Source organism: Anabrus simplex, chromosome 3 (genome assembly GCF_040414725.1).
Source record: "Anabrus simplex isolate iqAnaSimp1 chromosome 3, ASM4041472v1, whole genome shotgun sequence".
In the NCBI taxonomy this organism is placed as follows: domain Eukaryota; kingdom Metazoa; phylum Arthropoda; class Insecta; order Orthoptera; family Tettigoniidae; genus Anabrus; species Anabrus simplex.
Window position 1 is genome coordinate 279,700,943 of NC_090267.1, and position 21,703 is coordinate 279,722,645.

The window sequence follows — 21,703 nt, forward strand, 5'->3', positions numbered from 1 at the left end:
GAAGATGTTTATTGATGTATTCGCAAAGATGCACACAAAATGCTGTTAGTTGTGTACACTTATTTATTTACAACTTACTTTCACATTATACATACATAACCTAATCAACTGCCATCATAAACAAAACACGACTACGGAGAATAAGAATAATGTGACTACCATCCTGAAAAACATACCTTCTCGTGAATTCCAGAGTGTCCAATAGCATAGTTACAATGTAAGGAAGGTTCTACATAGTTCTTGTCATATATTTTAGATATTACGGTGTGTTGCACAATATTGTAGTGGATTATACATCATATATACAGGTAATAATAAATTATATACTATTAATTACGGATTCTTACATTAACTAAACTCATATTAATATTGTAATGGTTATAGCATCCACCATGCTAACTGGCAGCGGGCCGAGCTCGTCACCCATCACCCCACCCACCTTACGCTCAACCGCGCCAATCGCGAGCAACATTTAAGTCCTGCGCCAGCCCTTCTCCCTTCTATCCGTGGTCGCGCTGCATGGGATGACGGAAATTACTCGACTATTAATCTGGAGTGTTCCATCTTGCGAGGTTCCTGGATACATCTAGCATCCGGACTGTTCTGGAAGGCCCAGAGCAGGTATATAAGGAGAGGAGTAACTTGGAGTGATAGTCAGTGAGAGTTAGAGTGAGAGCTAGTTAGTAAGTAAGAGTGAATGAGAGAGCGAGATTGAGTTCGCTGGAGCGCAGTCAGTGATGGCCTGGAAGAGTGCAGCCTGATGGAGTATCTGCCTGTTGGAGCCGAGGACTTGTTCCTGTTCCCCTGATGTCGTGTGTGTGTGCGCGAGTCCCTTGTGGCCGGCTGCTGGAGAAGAACCTTGGGTGTTCTGGAGTGGCGAAGAAGCGTACACTGGGTGATGACGTGTGTAGACTGCGAACGGGGTTCGACAGATTGAGTGAACAGAGGATCTATCCCGACCTGCGAGACTGACGTGTAGGCTGTGGACCGTGACAGCGCTAACGAGTGTAACTGAGTGGCTGAGAGAGTGTACTGTAAATAATCGATGACATCGATGACTCTGTGTGTGTGTCATTGCAGATGGAATATGAGAAGCTGAGAGAGAGAGTGCGAACCGTGTAAGTGTATAACCGTGTACTTGTGTAAATTGTAAGCTCGGCTATCGCGTGTGTGTGTGTAAATCTGTAATTGTAGTGCTTAGTTAATAAATCTTGGAAAGAGGACGCTACCAGGTTCTGTACTCATTTATTCATTTATTTACCCCGCCAACACGTGACAATATGTATACAGCACATGTTTCATGACATAACCTCACAAATAATACGATCGTGATTTGTACCAAATAAACTATGTGTACCATTTCATTGCCCGATTTGCGTCATGATCGGGAGTTGCATCCCTAATACTTGCCATGCATCGCGATAAAAATGACGGAGGTTACATAATGAAAGAGAAAATGCAGATATAACCAGTCAAGTAGGCCATGAGTTGATATTGCGACGATCGGACCTTAGCAATCCAAATGGCCGTGATAAAAGAATCAGATTGTTGTTCCGAGTAAAAAAAAAAAAAAGAGGACACTTTTAAAAAAATCGTATTGATCATCGGAACGAAATTGTGAGCAAGAATTGGTATTCAAGAAAAGAAGAAGTTGAATTCACAGAAGAAATCTGCTAATAGTATAATTACGGCGGTATATAAACCATAAAGTACGAAGTATAAGCATCGGGCGTGAAAGAAGTGAATCGCCCATAAGATTTGCCAACACGAACTCATAGCCGAAATCTTAAAGAAGATTTAGAGATCGGCAGCTTATTCTTTAAGCTAGCGACAAACAAGAAATACCTAAAGTATTGGGCTAAATATTGCATCTTCACGAATAACTTACTAGATAGCTAAAATATATATTCAAAATTATTTATTCCCTAATGCTATCCTTCATTATGTTTTTACCGCACGTAATCGACGGAGATACGATGGCTGACTAAACCAGAAGAATGGGATCACAATCCGGTGGGAGCCCTTGCCAGCCGTCATCACCCACACCCGAGGCTAGTCACCAGTAACCAACGATGACGTGAACCGCAACTCGAGTCGGGAGCCACGGGAGATCCAGAATGAAGACCATCCCAGTCGAATAACGAAAGCAAGATAAGTCAAGTTCCTTATATTTAAATTTTCGTAGTTAAAATTACGTATATTTGAATGAACGATAGTAAATATTTAATTTAATATATGATTGCAATATGGTTAATGTTTAATTCTTCAAGATAAAAATTCTATGAGTAGGGTCATTAAAAAGGAATCCTTATAGCTTATTTAAGATATGGAGTTAGGTAGTCTTTGACGTTTCAAATCTATAATCAACGAGTAGGAGTGCTTGTTTATTTTATGTGAAGCTTTGAAAACCGACGTTATCGATGTAATTCTGAAGATTTATGCCTTTCATTGGGTAATTCAACTCCAGTGCAATGCAGAATGGTATTAGACCGTCTTCTAGATTAATAGAATTTAATTTGACGATAACTTGACACCAAAAGTAAGTAAGTAGAACCTGAAATATTAACACTCGCATTGTTTTGCTGAGAATATGTGATTGCTTGTGTTACGGAATACCGTAAAACCATGATAGGTGATGAGATTATGTGAATGGATTATACGTATACTGCACTACAGTTAAAGCAACGAATGATTTCGTTAGGTGGAATCGTTGTTATGATCGATAATCTTAAGATATTATAGGCTAATATAATGGAGATAGGGAAGTGTATAAGTAATGAGGAATTGTTATTGACAAAATGCGTATTCGGTGAAATACGACTAGATTTGAGCAGTTGGTAATATTTAAGCAACATAATGCTAATGTTACGTTATAGTTGATGTTTTCGTCATGTGAATTGCGAAGCAGTATACGATGTCGGGTTATGTGGCACATGCATACGATTGTAAGAGGTTAATGAACTTACTTATGGTATACGGTCATCAAAAATTATATCCTAAAACAAGGCATTCGCGATTGAAAGTCAACATATATTTTTTTTCGGTTGAATCTCACATAATAAGCTAAGCCTAAGTTGAAGTTCTGTCAAACGCATGTTTGGAGGGAGGAAACGTCTTCATGACTAAAATGACTACTGCTTGTGGACAGGTAAATTTCCGATACCATTTTCTGTTTTAATTTCGCAGAAAGATGTTTATTTACGAATGGAAGTATTGCATTCCTAGATGTTTGATTAGCTTGTTTGCACATGTATGTTATGATAGGCTACTCCTATTTATTTTTCAGATGGTTTTATGACCAAATTAGTTTACCTAGTATAAAGAATATTTTATTTTCGGTTTTATTTGAGTCGATATATAGCTGTATGGTGATTTTTGAACCATATTTATGGAACTTACTTATGTTGTTTTCGTTATTACACAATGAAGACTTGAGAAAACAAAGAAAGCAAAAATCATACATATGAATTTTGAAGGGATATTCAATGAAATTCAAATGATATTTTAATGATGTCTAGTTGATATTTGAGTGGTACTTAGTTAATATTCTTGATATTACAACATTATTTCGCCGATATTTCAAGGTGCTTCAGTCACTTCAGTGACTTTTCAATAATTTTTAAGCATTATTTAAACATTATTTCGCCGATATTCCAAGGTGCTTCAGTCACTTCAGTGACTTTTCAATAATTTTTAAGCAATATTTAAACATTATTTCGCCGATATTTCAAGGTGCTTCAGTCACTTCAGTGACTTTTCAATCATTTTTAAGCAATATTTAAACATGATTTCGCCGATTTCAAGGTGCTTCAGTCACTTCAGTGACTTTTCAATAATTTTTAAGCAATATTTAAACATTATTTCGCCGATATTTTAAGGTGCTTCAGTCACTTGAGTGACTTTTCAATAATTTTTAAGCAATATTTAAACATTATTTCACCGATATTTCAAGGTGCTTCAGTCACTTCAGTGACTTTATAATAATTTTCAAGCAATATTTAAACATTATTTCGCCGATATTTCAAGGTGCTTCAGTCACTTCAGTGACTTTTCAATAATTTTTAAGCAATATTTAAACATTATTTCGCCGATATTTCAAGGTGCTTCAGTCACTTCAGTGACTTTTCAATAATTTTTAAGCAATATTTAAACATTATTTCGCCGATATTTCAAGGTGCTTCAGTCACTTCAGTGACTTTTCAATAATTTTTAAGCAATATTTAAACATTATTTCGCCGATATTTCAAGGTGCTTCAGTCACTTCAGTGACTTTTCAATAATTTTTAAGCAATATTTAAACATTATTTCGCCGATATTTCAAGGTGCTTCAGTCACTTCAGTGGCTTTTCAATAATTTTCAAGCAATATTTAAACATTATTTCGCCGATATTTCAAGGTGCTTCAGTCACTTCAGTGACTTTTCAATAATTTTCAAGCAATATTTAAACATTATTTCGCCGATATTTCAAGGTGCTTCAGTCACTTCAGTGACTTTTCAATAATTTTTAAGCAATATTTAAACATGATTTCGCCGATATTTCAAGGTGCTTCAGTCACTTCAGTGACTTTTCAATAATTTTTAAGCAATATTGAAACATTATTTCGCCGATATTTCAAGGTGCTTCAGTCACTTCAGTGACTTTTCAATAATTTTTAAACAATATTTAAACATTATTTCGCCGATATTTCAAGGTGCTTCAGTCACTTCAGTGACTTTTCAATAATTTTCAAGCAATATTTAAACATTATTTCGCCGATATTCCAAGGTGCTTCAGTCACTTCAGTGACTTTTCAATAATTTTTAAGCAATATTTAAACATTATTTCGCCGATATTCCAAGGTGCTTCAGTCACTTCAGTGACTTTTCAATAATTTTTAAGCAATATTTAAACATTATTTCGCCGATATTCCAAGGTGCTTCAGTCACTTCAGTGACTTTTCAATAATTTTTAAGCAATATTTAAACATGATTTCGCCGATATTTCAAGGTGCTTCAGTCACTTCAGTGACTTTTCAATAATTTTTAAGCAATATTTAAACATTATTTCGCCGATATTTCAAGGTGCTTCAGTCACTTCAGTGACTTTTCAATAATTTTTAAACAATATTTAAACATTATTTCGCCGATATTTCAAGGTGCTTCAGTCACTTCAGTGACTTTTCAATAATTTTTAAGCAATATTTAAACATTATTTCGCCGATATTTCAAGGTGCTTCAGTCACTTCAGTGACTTTTCAATAATTTTTAAGCAATATTTAAACATTATTTCGCCGATATTTCAAGGTGCTTCAGTCATTTCGATGACTTTTCAATAATTTTTAAGGAATATCTAAACAGGTTTTTCACCGATATTCCAAGGTATTTCAACCATTCCAACGACATCTCGACAATGTTTAGGGGATATTTTATAAGGTTTCAATAATATTTCGATGAATGATTAATATTTCAAAAATATTGAAACGAGATTGTAATGTTAATGTCAACGATTTTTTTTATATGATAAGAAAATATTGAATTGTATTTCAATTTGGAATTGGAATTCCTAAGAGTGTAATGTAATGTAAATAATGTAATTGTAATTATACTTCACTCCAAGTACAACGAACTTTCAATAAAATAGGAGATAAGGATTTCAACTGGAATTCTTGTTATTTATTCAATTCATCATTGGAAGAGATATTAGATGGAGTACTTATAAATAATCAATAGATAAAGTCAAAGATCTATTTCATTGTTGGCTACAATTAATTGGAATTGGTTTTGCGGACGGATTTGGGGAAAAGGCTGTGCATTTCTCGGTTGAGTCCACGATAAAGAAAAAAAAAGGTTACCTGAAATGAGTATCCCTGAAAGGTATTGTGCAGCGAACGAATATATGATTTGATGATAAAATATGGTTCTCATGTGTTATTCACCGAAATAAGCCAATATCGGTGTAGATAAATGAATGCACATGTTGGATGGGATGGAATATACAAATGATTTTTTTTGCAGATACAGATGATTTTAATATGATTTGGTCGCAGACCTAAGTTGATGTAATTATTTTATTCTTACCTGCGTGTCGTCCTGAATTTTTAGGAGATGATTATATTTATTTGTCCATCCAACATTTTATATTAGATTATTAGCCGGAGTATTTGAGGCAGTGAGGGAAAAGGCACAATACGAATAATGTACCCCATACGGTGCATATGTAAATAATAATAATAATAATAATAATAATAATAATAATAATAATAATAATAATAATAATAATAATAATAATCAAAATAATATTAATAATTCAAGCTCGATATTGGCATTATTTACCCATGGGTTAAAAAATATTTTTTCATGTTATCTTGCATTATTGTCAGGAAGTACATATCTAAAGTAATTTAATTATACTAGTCTTATAAAAAACATTAAAACATGTATGGGAAAAATCTTTGCATTCAACGTTTACCACTAAGTCTGCTCAAACAATAACAATGAATCATTTAATGTGGCTACTTAAGACACAAACACAATTACATTTGAAATGCAAAATTTGCCTGTTTAGGAATAGTTTATCTTGGTATAGTAGAGCTGAAAACATTGGGCTATGCACAGTCCAACCTTGCACCACCATCTACTTCCTTTTCTCAGTATAGGTGAATCATCTGCCTGTCTCTCTTTGTCTAAACAAAAAATTTAGCTCAAATTTCTGAGAGGTGAAATATTTCTTATCATTTGTATTTGGAGCAAAATAATGCAGTTAAAAAGAATTTGCCCTCGAAAGTGACATAACAAATAAAAATCTTCCCTGAACTATCAATTGATATGTTATCTGGTTCATAAACAGAGTATTCATCATTGTCATCTATTTCTGAAACCGCAACTCTGGATAAAATATCCAAGATATCACTATAATTGAGTCGGCATGAGGACATGTTTGTACAGTAACACAGCGGACAGCACGACAGATTTGGCGCGTTCAGCACCCGGCACATTGAGTGCTTTGGTAGAGGCCATGGCAAGGAGAAACTACCCTTTTTATAGTTTCAGTTTGAGCTTCCCAATAACTGCTGCATTCTAGGACACTAAATAAACTACTACCCCCAAGCAAGGGACAGGAACCGTATGGAATTCCTGCAGCTGCCTATAAACACGCACAAAAATCACACCCGTATGGTATAGGGCGCTGTCCACAACCAGGAAAGCAGTGCACCCATATCCCATATGGGCATAGTGTTGAAAGGGTTAACCAGCTGAACATTTTTAAAGAATAGCTGACAAGTGAGAAGAGATGCAAAGCACTGGAAAAATAAAAATTACCTTGTGGATAGCAGTTAGCTCTGCTAGATCTTTATTTCTTTGCTCCAACTGTTGTTGAACATTTGATAAGGATTCCTCCAGAAGAACTCTAGCTGAATGGAGTTCCACCTGATTTGCCTTTAAACTGGATATATAGCTTTCTTGTAATTGCTGCACCTCAGCAGCAGAGTTCAGATCATCTTCAGATTTCAATAGCTTCTTCTCGAGCTCTGAAAGAAAGCTAAGGAACAGTCTAAACAGAAATTAAACCAAAAAGTAAAACAATCACAGTACAGGGCATGAAAACCTCTGTTGAGTTACTTGAAATATTATTACGTGAATGTGTGCGTACTGAGAAATCCCTCAGCACCCAGGACTTCTTGTCATAATTACCATATTTACTCACATATTAGACCCTTTTGTATATTAGATGGCCCCCCACCATCCCTGCTTTTTGAGACAAAGAATATTTTAAAAATTGAAGCTTCCATTTAAAGATCTCCCCCACTTAAAGTAATTCATCAAAGTAAAATAAGGATTCTATTTTGTAAGTCTTTTATAGTGCTACAATAACAGTGCAAAAACATACTTCAAATGTTGAATCAATGATAACAATACCATAACAACTACCTTTAGATGGTGAGCTGATTTTTGTGCTACGTCGGCTATTAGGCGAGTTTTCTTTTATAAATTAAGGAGATGATTAACATAAAAAATAAGAAGTGTAGTTTCACTGTAGCTTTCAAATTGAAAGCTGTGTATTTTGTGCAGAAAAACAAGGTGTGAAGTCAGCAGCCAGATAATTTAATGTGGAACCTAAAATAATGAGGTACTGGCACAACCAAATGGGAAACTGAAAGTGACAAATAAAAGAGCAGTCTTTTTGTGGTGCAAAAAAAAAAAAAAAAAAAAAAAAAAAAAAAAATCTGAGACTGATATCAAAGTGTTAGAGTATATAACTAACTTGAGAAATTATGGTTTTGCTGTAACTCATGATATGATTCAACTAAAATCACTGGGTGCAGCAGAAAGTTGAATCTCATTTGGCAACAATTCAAAGCTAAAAAGGGATGGGCTGCATGTTTAATGCAGAGAAAGGGTCTGTATTTGAGAAGAAGTGTAACCGTACAAAGTTTCGAATGCCTAATCTTATAAGAATAGGAATTCAACCATTTAATTGATGATGATGATGATAACAACAACAACAACAACAACAACAACAACAACAACAACAACAACAACAACAACAATAATAATAATAATAATAATAATAATAATAATTGTATGGCCTCAGCTATCGTTTGCAGACATTTCAATTTGACACCATCTGGCTGTCTGCTTGTCGATTTCGACATTCCGTTTTACTCTAGGCCTACTAGATGGCAGACTGAGTAAACCGAAACTCTCTTGGGCGTCTATGGCTGTGATTTAATTAATTTTGTTGGGTAAACACCAAATGTGTCACCAGAGATCTTTTACATGCCGACATCGTATGACATGGAGTGTCGAGTGGACTTTTTTCCACCCTTCAAAAATCTGACTACCTCAGCCGGGTTTGAACCCACTATCTTGGGATCTGGAGGCCGACACTCTACCACTGATCCACAGAGGCAGCTATTATTATTCATTAATTAATTACATTATGGCATTATGGCAATATTATGCCAATATTATTAGCATGTTTTACTATTAAGGAACATGGAAGTATACAATACTGATGTGATTTTGTATTTATTTTGACACTGATAGAAGTCTGTACATCTATTGTAAGAGTTAATGTTACTCATCATTGTTGAATGGGAAAACTGTAGCTATTTCTGGAAAGACAGTGAAGACTCACTGGTTAAACCAGGAAGTGATGAACCATACAGATTGGAAAACCGGGTTAAAGATGGGACACATAGGTTTAAGACTATAAGCAATTAAAGTAAGAGAAGAGTTGTGCTAAGCACATTGTGTGTAAAATTTGCAGTGGCCAATTGGGACACTGAGAATTCAAACTAATTTTAACCAGGATATCATTGATTGAAAGGTGCTAGGAGTTCTGGCACTAGCCTCTAAGGACGTTTTTTTCCATGTGACAGCTGTACATATAAGAGAAGTTTCAGCCAGGAGCAGGTGTCTTAATTACTGTCTTACTCACAAAGTGAAGAGAATGAACTCTTACAAAATTGATGGCATGTCTCGTGAATGGAGACAAGCCTTGCAGATCTTTCTGTGACTCATACAAGTGCATATATGTTTGTCTTCTTGTGTCGAATGGAGTGTTTGATGTCCAGCATGGTTTTGTGTTGCATGTGGAACATGGTCTAGTTGCATACTGCATGCTGGATGTAGGAGATTACTCTCTTATTTGATTCAGATGGCTATATGGTCTGACATAACCATAAATCATGGAACATCGCAGAGTAATTCAACCAGGGACGAGTTACTCCTCCAGGGTGATGACGAAAAGGATGTGAATAACTACTACTATAGCTGCGGATTGGGAACTAAGAGATCTTACACTCAAGATAGTAGAATCAGTGTATGTATATGTGTGTGTGTATATATTTGTTAGGTCAGGGATATCCTCAGTAAATAAAAATATCCAACAGTAAGGCTCCTTTCACACTACACGGTTTTGACCGTACGGAAAAAAACTGCATGGCTCTTTGCCGTGGAGATGTTGCTTTCACACTACAACAGTTTTTTTGCCGTACGGTTTTCTTTGCCACGGGAAGCTCAGGGCATGTCTTGATGCTAGTCATGCAAGAGAGTCATTTTAATTATAGGATGATTTCTTAATATTAGTAGTTTGTGGCTGAACATTAAACTGTGAAATTGTATCATAAGTATATATTTGTGAATCTGTATTATTTTATAATATACTGAAAATACACTTAAATTACCAAACACATTTTTTTCTTTATCTTAAATTAGATCAAAATCTGGTTTCATTTCTAAGTAAATTCATGCCAGGCATTTCTTGTCACATTCCGATCTTTATAAATGCAGTAGCGGCGATTAGGGGGGTGAGGGGGTGCGGCCGCCCCCGCCCCACTTTGTGGAGAAAACATTACATTATTATTCCATTTTAGGTGGCTGAAACTAGGACTTATTTTAATTATTTAAAAAAGCAATTTGTACAAGCCCTGTTGTCTTATCAGATAAATCTTTCTTTTATTTTCTTTAATTATCAATAAAATTATTAGCGGGAATACGCACAAAATGTAGTTTATCTTGATTAATAAATTTCATGATGTTCCGTATTGATATCTATAGTATGTCATAGAAAGAAAGAGATCCACCTTATCAATACTAAATTTAATATTGTTATTTAAAACAGGACCGGTTTCGACTTATTACAAGTCATCTTCAGCTGTCATTTACATACACATTAGAATCATGTTCAAACAGTTGTATCTTACAAATAAACATGTCGTGTTTGATAGACATTAGGTAGTATGTCTAGAAGTGAAATTCTGCTTCTTACATCTAAGTTTAAAGGATCAAGAATATTAAAAAGATATCTATCTTTAACACATTAAAAAATTACAACACATGATAAAATTTCTTGTTTACACCTGACCTTAAATATAGCATTATCGTTCAAGTTTTACTAATAATAGTTCTTAAAAGGACTTTTATATTGCATTGTTTTTAGTCGACTAAATATGCTTAAATGTAGCCGCATGTGCTTATACAGATATTTCTTATTAGGCTTAGACTTCGTCAAAATGAGTAATGTGAATTCAAAGTTGAAATTACAATAACAAAGTGAAGTGCGTTTGAATTAATAGTGATCTAGGTAATTGTAACCTCTGTTGAATAACTCCTGCAATTATATGCTATTTAAAATACATTTCATGCAAAGAAGACATTAGCACACTTCAATATATAAAAAGTAGAAAGGTATAAAACAATCATATACGTTTTGTGAAATTCATATGAAGTAATGTTCTTTCTTCATGCGTATGTGTCAATTTCAAATGGGGTAGTATACTTTATATAAATTTTGTCAAATTAAGTAATGTGAAATTGAATTTTGAGATTGAAATTGACACATACGCATGAAGAAAGAACATTACTTCATATGAATTTCACAAAACGTATATGATTGTTTTATACCTTTCTACTTTTTATATATTGAAGTGTGCTAATGTCTTCTTTGCATGAAATGTATTTTAAATAGCATATAATTGCAGGAGTTATTCAACAGAGGTTACAATTACCTAGATCACTATTAATTCAAACGCACTTCACTTTGTTATTGTAATTTCAACTTTGAATTCACATTACTCATTTTGACGAAGTCTAAGCCTAATAAGAAGTATCTGTATAAGCACATGCGGCTACATTTAAGCATATTTAGTCGACTAAAAACAATGCAATATAAAAGTCCTTTTAAGAACTATTATTAGTAAAACTTGAACGATAATGCTATATTTAAGGTCAGGTGTAAACAAGAAATTTTATCATGTGTTGTAATTTTTTAATGTGTTAAAGATAGATATCTTTTTAATATTCTTGATCCTTTAAACTTAGATGTAAGAAGCAGAATTTCACTTCTAGACATACTACCTAATGTCTATCAAACACGACATGTTTATTTGTAAGATACAACTGTTTGAACATGATTCTAATGTGTATGTAAATGACAGCTGAAGATGACTTGTAATAAGTCGAAACCGGTCCTGTTTTAAATAACAATATTAAATTTAGTATTGATAAGGTGGATCTCTTTCTTTCTATGACAAAATGTAGTTTGTCGTGGCTAACCGATTTGTATAGCGCCATACCAAGTAGTGGAGACTTTGCATGTCCTGTGAGGAAGGGTGGCAGGGGTATATTTTATTGCCAAGGTCATGGACACTGAGGTATGATTCACTCGCTTGCCGCGCGCATTCGTCTATCTGGCAATCTCTTTAGTGTGTTAGTTTCGTAGTGTGTAGTCAAATACTAAACAAATTTTAATTGTATTATCACACCGTTCTTCTGTTTAATTTTAGTGCATTTGTAAAATTGTTCCTTTGTCGAAAGTTTTATTGTATGGTATGGAATTAATATCTAAAAAAAATCATAACCGCACTTAAGTTGGTAGTCTGACAACCTTTACCTCTGTCGAAATTAGCCTACCACTTCGAGCTTTTTTAAAAAGTTTTGGTGTATATAGCTCCCCCCTCCCACACTATACACCACAAACCCAGGTACGTTTTGTTATTTGTACATTTCTCCTCCCTCGCCAACTGTTGCTTTTCATCAATACTATTCAACAACAAAAAAAGGTGCAAAACTACTTGCTTTCTAGGACTGGCAAAGCAGATCAAATGCTGATCTATTTCCACATGGCCTGGAACAACATTATTAATTAAAGAGGTGCTTCTAGTGTCATAATGCGTATTAGTGGTCACTGATAAAATTAGGTGCACTGTCATATTAGGTGTAGCTGCTGATGGTACGAAACTTCTTCCATTATTTAAATGGATACCAAAGGGTAAGGCTCTGAATAGTATTCATATTCAATTACATGAGTAGAGTTGGATGACAGCATACCTGGTTCAGGACTGAATACCCTGTGGAATCCACTCACATTCTTTTTCAAGAGCCTCTGTAGGCCCTGCAAGGTGTCAGGATAACTCTGGTGGACCACTCTTCCCAATTCATCATGTAAATAATCAATGGGATACAAATGAGGCCATGACTACAAGAATTGTTCCACACATTGGGCAACACATGAGTGAACACTGTCACACATTAGCATGAAACATCACTGATGATCAGAGCAAAAATTACATTCTCCTGAAGGATTTCATCCATATATCAACAAGCTGTAAGGGCCCCGGGCTCCACGAATATCAGGTTCATCTTCAGCGTTAAACTTATTCCAATCCACTCCATTAATAATTAATTCTATTGTTTTATGTCACACTCACTATTTTATAACGGTTTTCGGAGATGTCAAGGTGCTGGAATTTTGTCCTGCAGGAGTTCTTTTATGTGCCAGTAAATCTACTGACACAAGGCTGACGTATTTAGGCACCTTCAAATACCACTGGACTGAGCCAGGATCGAACCTGCCAAGTTGGGGTCAGAAGGCCAGCACCTCAACCATCTGAGCCACTCAGCCTGGTCACCTACTCCATCACAGAGCCGGCCTCAAAAGCTTTCCTGGGTAAAAATGTGTAGGGAGTACATCCTTTCCTAGTCCTCCACACCCTGTCTGCCATCCCATGTTCAGAGGCAAAATCAAGATTCATCAGGGAACAACACTTACTCCCACTTTTGTATCATCCTATTAAAATGGTCTGCCGCACAATGTAGTCGCCCAATGCAATGCTTTGTGTTACCCGTATGAGGTTTCAAGAATGGAGACTGGCTAACCCCAATTTTGTTTTTCATGTATGAATCCAGTAACAAACCAATTAACTTCCTTTAATTTTCCTACCTTTGCTTCGATTTATGTGCCTGCATTCTTAGGCTGTGGCTAGGACATTTAATAATAATAATAATAATAATAATAATAATAATAATAATAATAATAATAATAATAATAATAATAATAATAATAATAATAATAATAATAATAACAACAATAATGTCATTCATTTTACACAAGGCAAAACTTACTACTAATGTGCAGGCTGTGAGAATGTTGACGTAAAGATGAACAGTTTAAGGCTACAATTAGATAGGCATTATTAAACATAACAATTTTTACAGAAATGAATGTAATGTTTTATTTTGTTCACCCTATGTTGAATACTCACAAGGCTTGGTTTAAGGTCCTTTTCTATTTCTTGTTCAATAAATGACCTAACTAATAATATAGGAACTAATGCCAGTTCGGTCTTATATGCATGATACCACTTTTTTAAACAAGGCTAAAGCAATTAAATTGAAATAAGATATATAATGGTTCAACCTATTCAATACAAGTAGAATTAGAAATATAATGTTACATTCCTATTTGTTTACAACTGGTACCGGTTTCGACCGCTATTCTGGGTCATCATCAGCCGATCACACAAAAATAATGCAGAGGAAAACAATAGGTGATGTATAAATATTTCACCAGTTGCAGTTCAAGAAGCACTATAACACTTTAGGGATTAGCACTGCGTGATGAAAGTTCCTAAAATCCTGAAGAAGTTGAGTATCAATCACATAAATGAAGCAAGATGCAAGTTCTTGGAGAGCAGCAAGACATACGTGCTGACCGATACTGTGCTTCCAAATGTTTATGAAACTCAAAGAATGGTTCAAGGAACATGTTTGTAATAATCCTTTTTAAATAAGGAAACAGCAAGATATATTGAGCAGTATGAACATTGCAAGATGCAAAAGTGAAGTAATTTTTTAAAATGTAAATTTTATGTAATTCTGTATGTCAAAATTGTAATCTGATGTAAAATTTTGTAAGGTGCTTTATTTTGAATGCTGCTAGGCACAAAATTGTACAATACAGTTTAATATAATTTCAATAGAAGTATATTAAAGTTTATAGAATCTTGTATGTCAGATTCTTTGGAGATGCGCACAACAGTTGACATAAAAAACAATTGTGAAGAGAAAAAAGTTAAAAAGCGCGATATTGGAACAAATGAGAAATGCATTTACACAGCATGCTATTTCTTGAAGATAAGAGCTCAGGTCATTCTTGAAGTGGCATAAGGTATTAATTTAAATTTGAATGTTATAATGATCTGAACTGTAAGTGATATTATAATACACAGTTCAATGCAGAAAAGAAAAAGAAAGAAAAACAAAGATTTTTTTTTTGAAGATGATTAATAGAATGGGACGTGGAAGGAAAAAAGGAAATGATAGGATAAGGAAATAAAGGAGGAGTAGTAGTTTAAGGTGGATAGAGAATGACTAATAGAACGGGAAGTGGAAAGAAGAAAGGAAAGGATAGGATAGGGAAATAAAGGAGGAGTAGTAGTAAGGTGGGACAGGTGGATGGGTTATTGGAGGTAGAAAACATGGGTAGTGTGGCAGGTGTATTATCAAGAAAGAACACCAGAACTGCAATTTAGTCATCAAGAAAGGACAGCAGGATTTCATTTTTGTTGGTAATATTTTGTATTTTGAGAAATGAAGAAATAAGAACTCATAAGAACTCTGGACCCTGCTGGAATATTTTTTATGTTAATTGGAACATGTTTGTAATAATCTTTGTTAAATAAGGAAACAGCAAGATATATTGAACAGTATGAACATTGCAAGATGCAAAAGTGTTCTGAAGGGATTTTTTTAAATGTAAATTTTATGTAATTCTGTATGTCAAAATTGTAATCTGATGTAAAATTTTGTAAGGTGCTTTATTTTGAAGCAACCTATACCACACGCGCGGTTACCGATGTTGAAACAGGTGATGTAATTCCTCTCGCATCAGTAGGCCAGGAAATGACCATATATGGTCATGCAATTGTATTGGCAAACAAGAATCTAGTGGAAATTTTTTCTTATTGGTTAATTGTGATCAGCCCATTTCCGGTCTTCTGCCGGCTTTGGGAAAATGATGCGTCTGACCGTCCTCAAGTGCAGTTGTGCTCGAGGGTTTCCCCTCTGGGGACCCTACCTCCTTATTGGTAAGTGCCATTTCCATTGCCATTTCAACGTTTTCTGATTTCGTTTGATTTAATTTAACTCCTTTTGTATTTCGGTATTTTCTTGCTTAATATTATTTTTAAAATTATTATTATTATTATTATTATTATCATCATTATTATTATTATTATTATTATTATTGTGTACGCGTTGTCTCGAACCAACGTTACAGGTAACAATTGTGTAAGGCATGGAAAATTGAATTCGGGTTTAGAAATTTAGCATTTTTGAAAATGAGAATGAGGAAGTCAAGCAGAACATTGGATTTTTTGGAAATGTCGTTTAAATTAAAATTAGGGTTGAAGTATTGGTCAAGGTGAATGAAACAATTTTCAGTTTTGTTTAGAAGGGGGCCTTTGTTAATAATTTGAAGTATTTCCATGTCCTGTTCAATATTGGTGACATTATGTTTAGAGTCTTGTATGTGTTGTCCTATTGCAGAGAACCTGTTATATTTCATGGCGTTGATATATTCGAAGTATCTGATATTAAAGTTGTACCCAGTCTGTCCAATGTATGAAGAGCTATAGTTGTTACATGAAATCTGTATACTCCAGATTTAGAAAAAGCATTAGATTTATTTAATGAGTAAGAGTTGTGTAATATATCAAGATTTCTGTTATTGGTTCTGAAAGATACTTTCATGTTGTGTTTTTTAAGAACACTGGTGACTTTATAAGCATCTTGAGTGAAAGTAAAAGCGGAAAATGCAGTGGCTTTGGTTTTACCTTTTGTTAACATGGTTTTGGGACGGCGTTTGAATTTGTTAATAATGCGGTTTATGAAAGAGTTGTTAAAGCCATTAAAATTAGTGACAGTATGGATGGTGTTTAATTCATTATTTAAATCTCTTTTAGACATAGAAGTGTTGAAGGCACAAAAAACTAGGTTGTTATAAATAGCATGTTATTGTGCTTGTGGATGTGCAGAATCTTGCTGAATTGTGATTGCTGTTTGAGTTGGTTTTCTGAAAATTTTGCATGTGAAAGAAGAAGGATGTCTGGTTATAGTTAAGTCTAGAAAATTAAGAGTTCTGTTATGTTCAGATTCAAGGGTGAATTTAATATTAGAGTCAATGTTGTTTAAACGACATTTCCGAAAAAGCCAATATTCTATTTGACTTCCTCATTCTCAATTTCAAAAATGCAAAATTTTTAAATCCGAATTCAATTTCCCATGCCTTACACAGTTCCTACCCACGTTTTCTACCTCCAATAACCCATCCTCCGGACGAGTTGGAGTGCGGTTAGGAGCGTGCAGCTGTGAGCTCGCATCCAGGAAATAGTTGGTTCGAACCCCACTGTCGGCAACCCTGAAGATGATTTTCCGTGGTTTCCCATTTTCACACCAGGCAAATGCTGGGGCTGTACCTTAAGTAAGGCCACGGCCGCTTCCTTCCTATCCTAGGCCTTTCCAGTCCCTTCATCGCCATAACACCTATCTGTGTTGGTGCGACATAAAGCAAAGCAAGAAAAAAAAAAATCCCATCCACCTGCCCCATCTTAAACTGCTACTCCTCCTTTATTTCCCTATCCTATCCTATCCTATCCTATCCTATCCTATCATTTCCTTTCTTCCTTCCACTTCCCATTCTATTAACCATCTTTAAAAAAAATTATTTGTTTTTTCCTCTCTTTTTCTTTTTCGTATTGAACTGTGTATTATAATATCATTTATGGTTCAGATCATTAAAACATTCAAATTTAAACTTATCTTACGCCATCTCAAGAACGACCTGAGCTCTTATCTTCAAGAAATAACACGCTGTGTAAATGTGTTTCTCATTTGTTCCAATATTGCGCATTTTAACTTTTTCTCTTCAAAATGGTTTTTTATGTCAATTGTTCTGCATCTTATAATAATAATAATAATAATAATAATAATAATAATAATAATAATAATAATAATAATAATAATAATAATAATAATAATAATAATAATAATAATAATAACCCGTGTGGGGATTTACCGGTTACCTCCATCGGGCGCGTCCCATTGGAATTGGGGAAGCTCGCTGGCTCTGCCACCAGCAGAGTCAGAGGGTAGTAGGGAAATAAAATACCACCGTGAAAAAAAAAACTGGTCCCTTGCCAGGGTGGGTTACCGCGAAGACTGGTAAATGACCAGAAGCCAGAAAACATCTTGAGGCAACCTCTAGGGCTAACAACCCTAGTTGTAAAAGGATGGGTACCCGTCCAAAGCAAAGTCAAGTCAAAAAGCATGATGACACAACATTTCAAGAAACATACCCCAGGGGGTAAATCTTCGGATAAATCCCTCGTCGTGAACGCCACGGCACACGAGTCTCATTCGGATTCTGGGGGGAGACTCGACATCATGCAAGAGACAAGTCGGAGTGTCTCGGTGTACCCCGAAGAGTCAAAAACTCAGGCCTAAAACCTTTCTAGCAACTTTCAACATAAATTCACTTACACAAACTGGCAAGCTGAAAACCCTCACCAAAGCTCTTCACGAAAATCAGATATCCATAATGGCTCTACAGGAAACAAGGTACCCAGATGAAGAGATTTTTGAATCCGACCGATTTTTCAAGAGCAAAGCGCAAAGAGGAATCCTCAATGGAGCTGTGATGCTTGGAACCGCGTTTGCTGTTAGAACCAAGATCCTTAAATCGGTTGCAAATTTCGAACCTGTGAATGACAGATTGTCTATACTCACAATTAAATGCGCGAACAAAACCTACGCCCTAGTTAACGCACATGCTCCTACAAACGATAAGAACAAGTCTGATCCAGACGAAGTTGATAATTTCTGGGACCTACTGGATGAAAAATTAAACAAAATCCCCAAACACCATGTCAAGCTTCTTTTGGGTGACTTCAATGCCCAACTAGGTCGTGAACAGAAGTACAAGAGAGTTATAGGAAATTACCCTGCTCACAAAAGAACCAATCACAACGGCAAAAGACTGGTGTACATTTGCGAAAATCACAACCTGCAGGTCATGTCGACCCACTTTCGCCATCTACCCAGAAAGCAAATGACTTGGCGTTCTCCCGTCCAAGCTCTCGGAGAGTTCCAAATTGATCATGTTGCAATCTCCAGGAGAAACAGCCCTAAGATTATGAATGTCAAGGTAAAGAAAGGCATCAATGTGGCCTCAGATCATTATATGTCTCTTATCAAATTCAAACCAATTCCCGCAAACACAAGGAAGACAACCAAACAGATCACATGCTTCGACAATGAAACTTCGGCAAAGGGTCGAGGAGTTCCAGGAGAAGGCTAGACCAAATGACACTGACTTTAACAACGCCAAAAGTCTCCTTGTTGAGGCCGCCAAAGACGTTGCAAAAATCAAGAGAGGCAAAAAGCATACCTGGTGGAATGGTACCTGCGAATCAGTCCTCCAAGAAAGACTCAATGCGTGGAAACAGTACAACTCTACGAAATCAGAAAATGATTGGGAAACCTACAAAACCCTACGTGCCCAAGCAGCTAGGGTGTTCAGAACTGAGAAACGTAAATACGAAAAATCTCTCATTGAAAAGATAGAACAAAATTTTAGGAAGAATGAAAGCAGAGAGTACTATAGAGCCTTCAAACGCAAACTCACTGGCTATAAACCACCATCTCTATGCTTTGAGCGAAAGGATGGCACACTGGCGACATCAAATGAAGAAAATTGCAGCATTCTGGCAGATTACTTCAAGAATTTACTTAATTGCTCTAAACCTCAAAGTGCCATTGAGACCAAGGAACCCTTACTCAGGTACCCAGATTCCAGACCACCCGACAGAGATGAAATCAAGCGCCACATTGACCGTCTCATAAATAACGAAGCGCCGGGGGAAGACTCAGTAGTAGCAGAACTATGGAAATATGCCCCAGAGGAATCACTTGATATCTTGCAAAAGCAAATATAAGAAATTTGGAACAAGGAGACCCTACCCAAAGATTGGAAAATAGCATTGATCCATCCATTACACAAAAAAGGCAGCATGAAGAACATCAACAACTACAGAGGAATATCTTTGCTACCCGTGACTTACAAAATTCTATCACTTGCCATCCTGGAGCGTTTGGAAGCACAAGTCAAACATCAAATAGGTGAATACCAAGGAGGGTTCAGAAAAGGTCGCTCAACAGCTGAACAGATCCAAAATCTCAAAACGATCATCAGATATTGTACACTAAGGTCCAAGCAGTATGTGTCTGTCTTTGTAGACTTTAAGAAAGCGTATGACTGCATTGACCGGGAAGTCGTGCTAAACATCTTAAATGAATTTGGAGTTGATTTGAAACTGCTGGCATTAATTAGAGCCACCCTGACCAATACAAAATCCAAGGTGAAGTTCCACGGATGTCTCTCGCATTCCTTTGACATCAAAACAGGAGTCCGACAAGGTGATGGGCTATCCCCGATACTCTTCAACTGTGTTCTTGAAAAGATCATCAGAACCTGGCGGGTGAGATTACAGGAAACCAACTACAGTCCATTGAGAATAGGAACCAAATCCAAGGGGATCGCAACAGACTGCTTAGCATTTGCCGATGATATTGCTGTTCTCTCAAACGACATAGAAACCGCTAGAGCTCAAGTTGAAATTTTAAAGGAAATTGCCGAACAAACTGGTTTGCAGATATCGTTTGAGAAAACAGAAGTAATGACTAACATCAAAGAGGCTCCACCAAAACTCCATACAAAATTCGGGGACATCACCCGAGTAGACAAATTCAAATACCTGGGTGAGATCATCATGAAAAATGGACTGGACAAAGAAGCACTTCAGGAGCGAGTACGCAAACTGGAAATAGCCTACCAAACATCCCGCACAATCTACAATAAAAAATGCCTTTCCCAAAACACCAAGATACGTCACTATGAAACAGTTCTGAAGCCAGTAGTTCTATATGCAGCCGAAACCCTGTCTCTAAATGCCAACAAAGGACTCCTTGAAGAACTGGAGAAAAGAGAACGCAAAATTGTGAGAGGAATCTTGGGATCAAAGTACAGAAATGGAATCCATCAAAAGAGATCCAACAAGGAAGTCTACAGCAAAATAGAGAAAATTACCGACACAATCAGAAAAAGACGGGCACGGTTTTACGGTCATCTGAAAAGAATGGACGGAAGAAAGTTAACTAAAGAAATCTTTCACTTTTTTGATTCAAACCCCAAAACCACAATTCCCTGGTTTAGAAATACCAAAGAAGACCTACAAATGCTACATATCTCAGCTGAAGACGCCCTTAACAGAGATCTCTTCCGCAAGAAAATGTTGACAAACGGGCTAAACCGAGACGAGCAGCCTAAGAGAAGACACGGTGCCCCTTGGACAGAGGAGCGTAAGCAGGCCCACTCACAAAGAATGAGGGAAATTTGGGCTCTAAAGAAGGCCAAGTTCAGTGTCAAATGCAACAAGACTTAACGTGGTCCTTAATGGCCCCAGCGAATTATACATAATAATAATAATAATAATAATAATAACTACCACCATCAGAACTATTATTAAGATGGCTTTGATATTTTAAAAAACCAGGCGAGATAGCTATGCGGTTAGAGGCGCTCGGCTGTGAGCTTGCATCCGGGAGATAGTGGGTTCGAATCCCACAGTTGGCAGCGCTGAAGATAGTTTTCCGTGGTTTTCCATTTTCACACCAGGCAAATGCTGGAGATGTACCTTAATTAAGGCCACGGCCACTTCCTTCCAACTCCTAGGCCTTTCCTATCCCATCGTCGCCATAAGACCTATCTGTGTCGGTGCGACGTAAAGCCACTAGCAGATATTTTATAATGTTCTGCATCTCCAAAGAATCTGACATACGAGACTCTATAAACATTAATATATACTTCTATCATCAATTATA

General features: G+C 36.0%; 1 protein-coding gene across 4 annotated transcripts in view; it reads right to left on the reverse strand.

The window, feature by feature from the left end:
• Positions 1-21,703, reverse strand: part of LOC136867227 (FK506-binding protein 15) — a 282,391-nt gene that overhangs the window by 83,956 nt on the left and 176,732 nt on the right. For all 4 annotated transcript variants that reach the window (XR_010859645.2, XR_010859643.2, XR_010859644.2 and 1 more), the window contains one exon: positions 7,301-7,509. Coding sequence is in view for 1 of the 4 variants with exons in the window: in XM_067144367.2 (XP_067000468.2) it covers positions 7,301-7,509 (209 nt within the window). In the remaining 3 variants the exon portion in view is untranslated. The remainder of the gene's footprint in view (positions 1-7,300; positions 7,510-21,703) is intronic.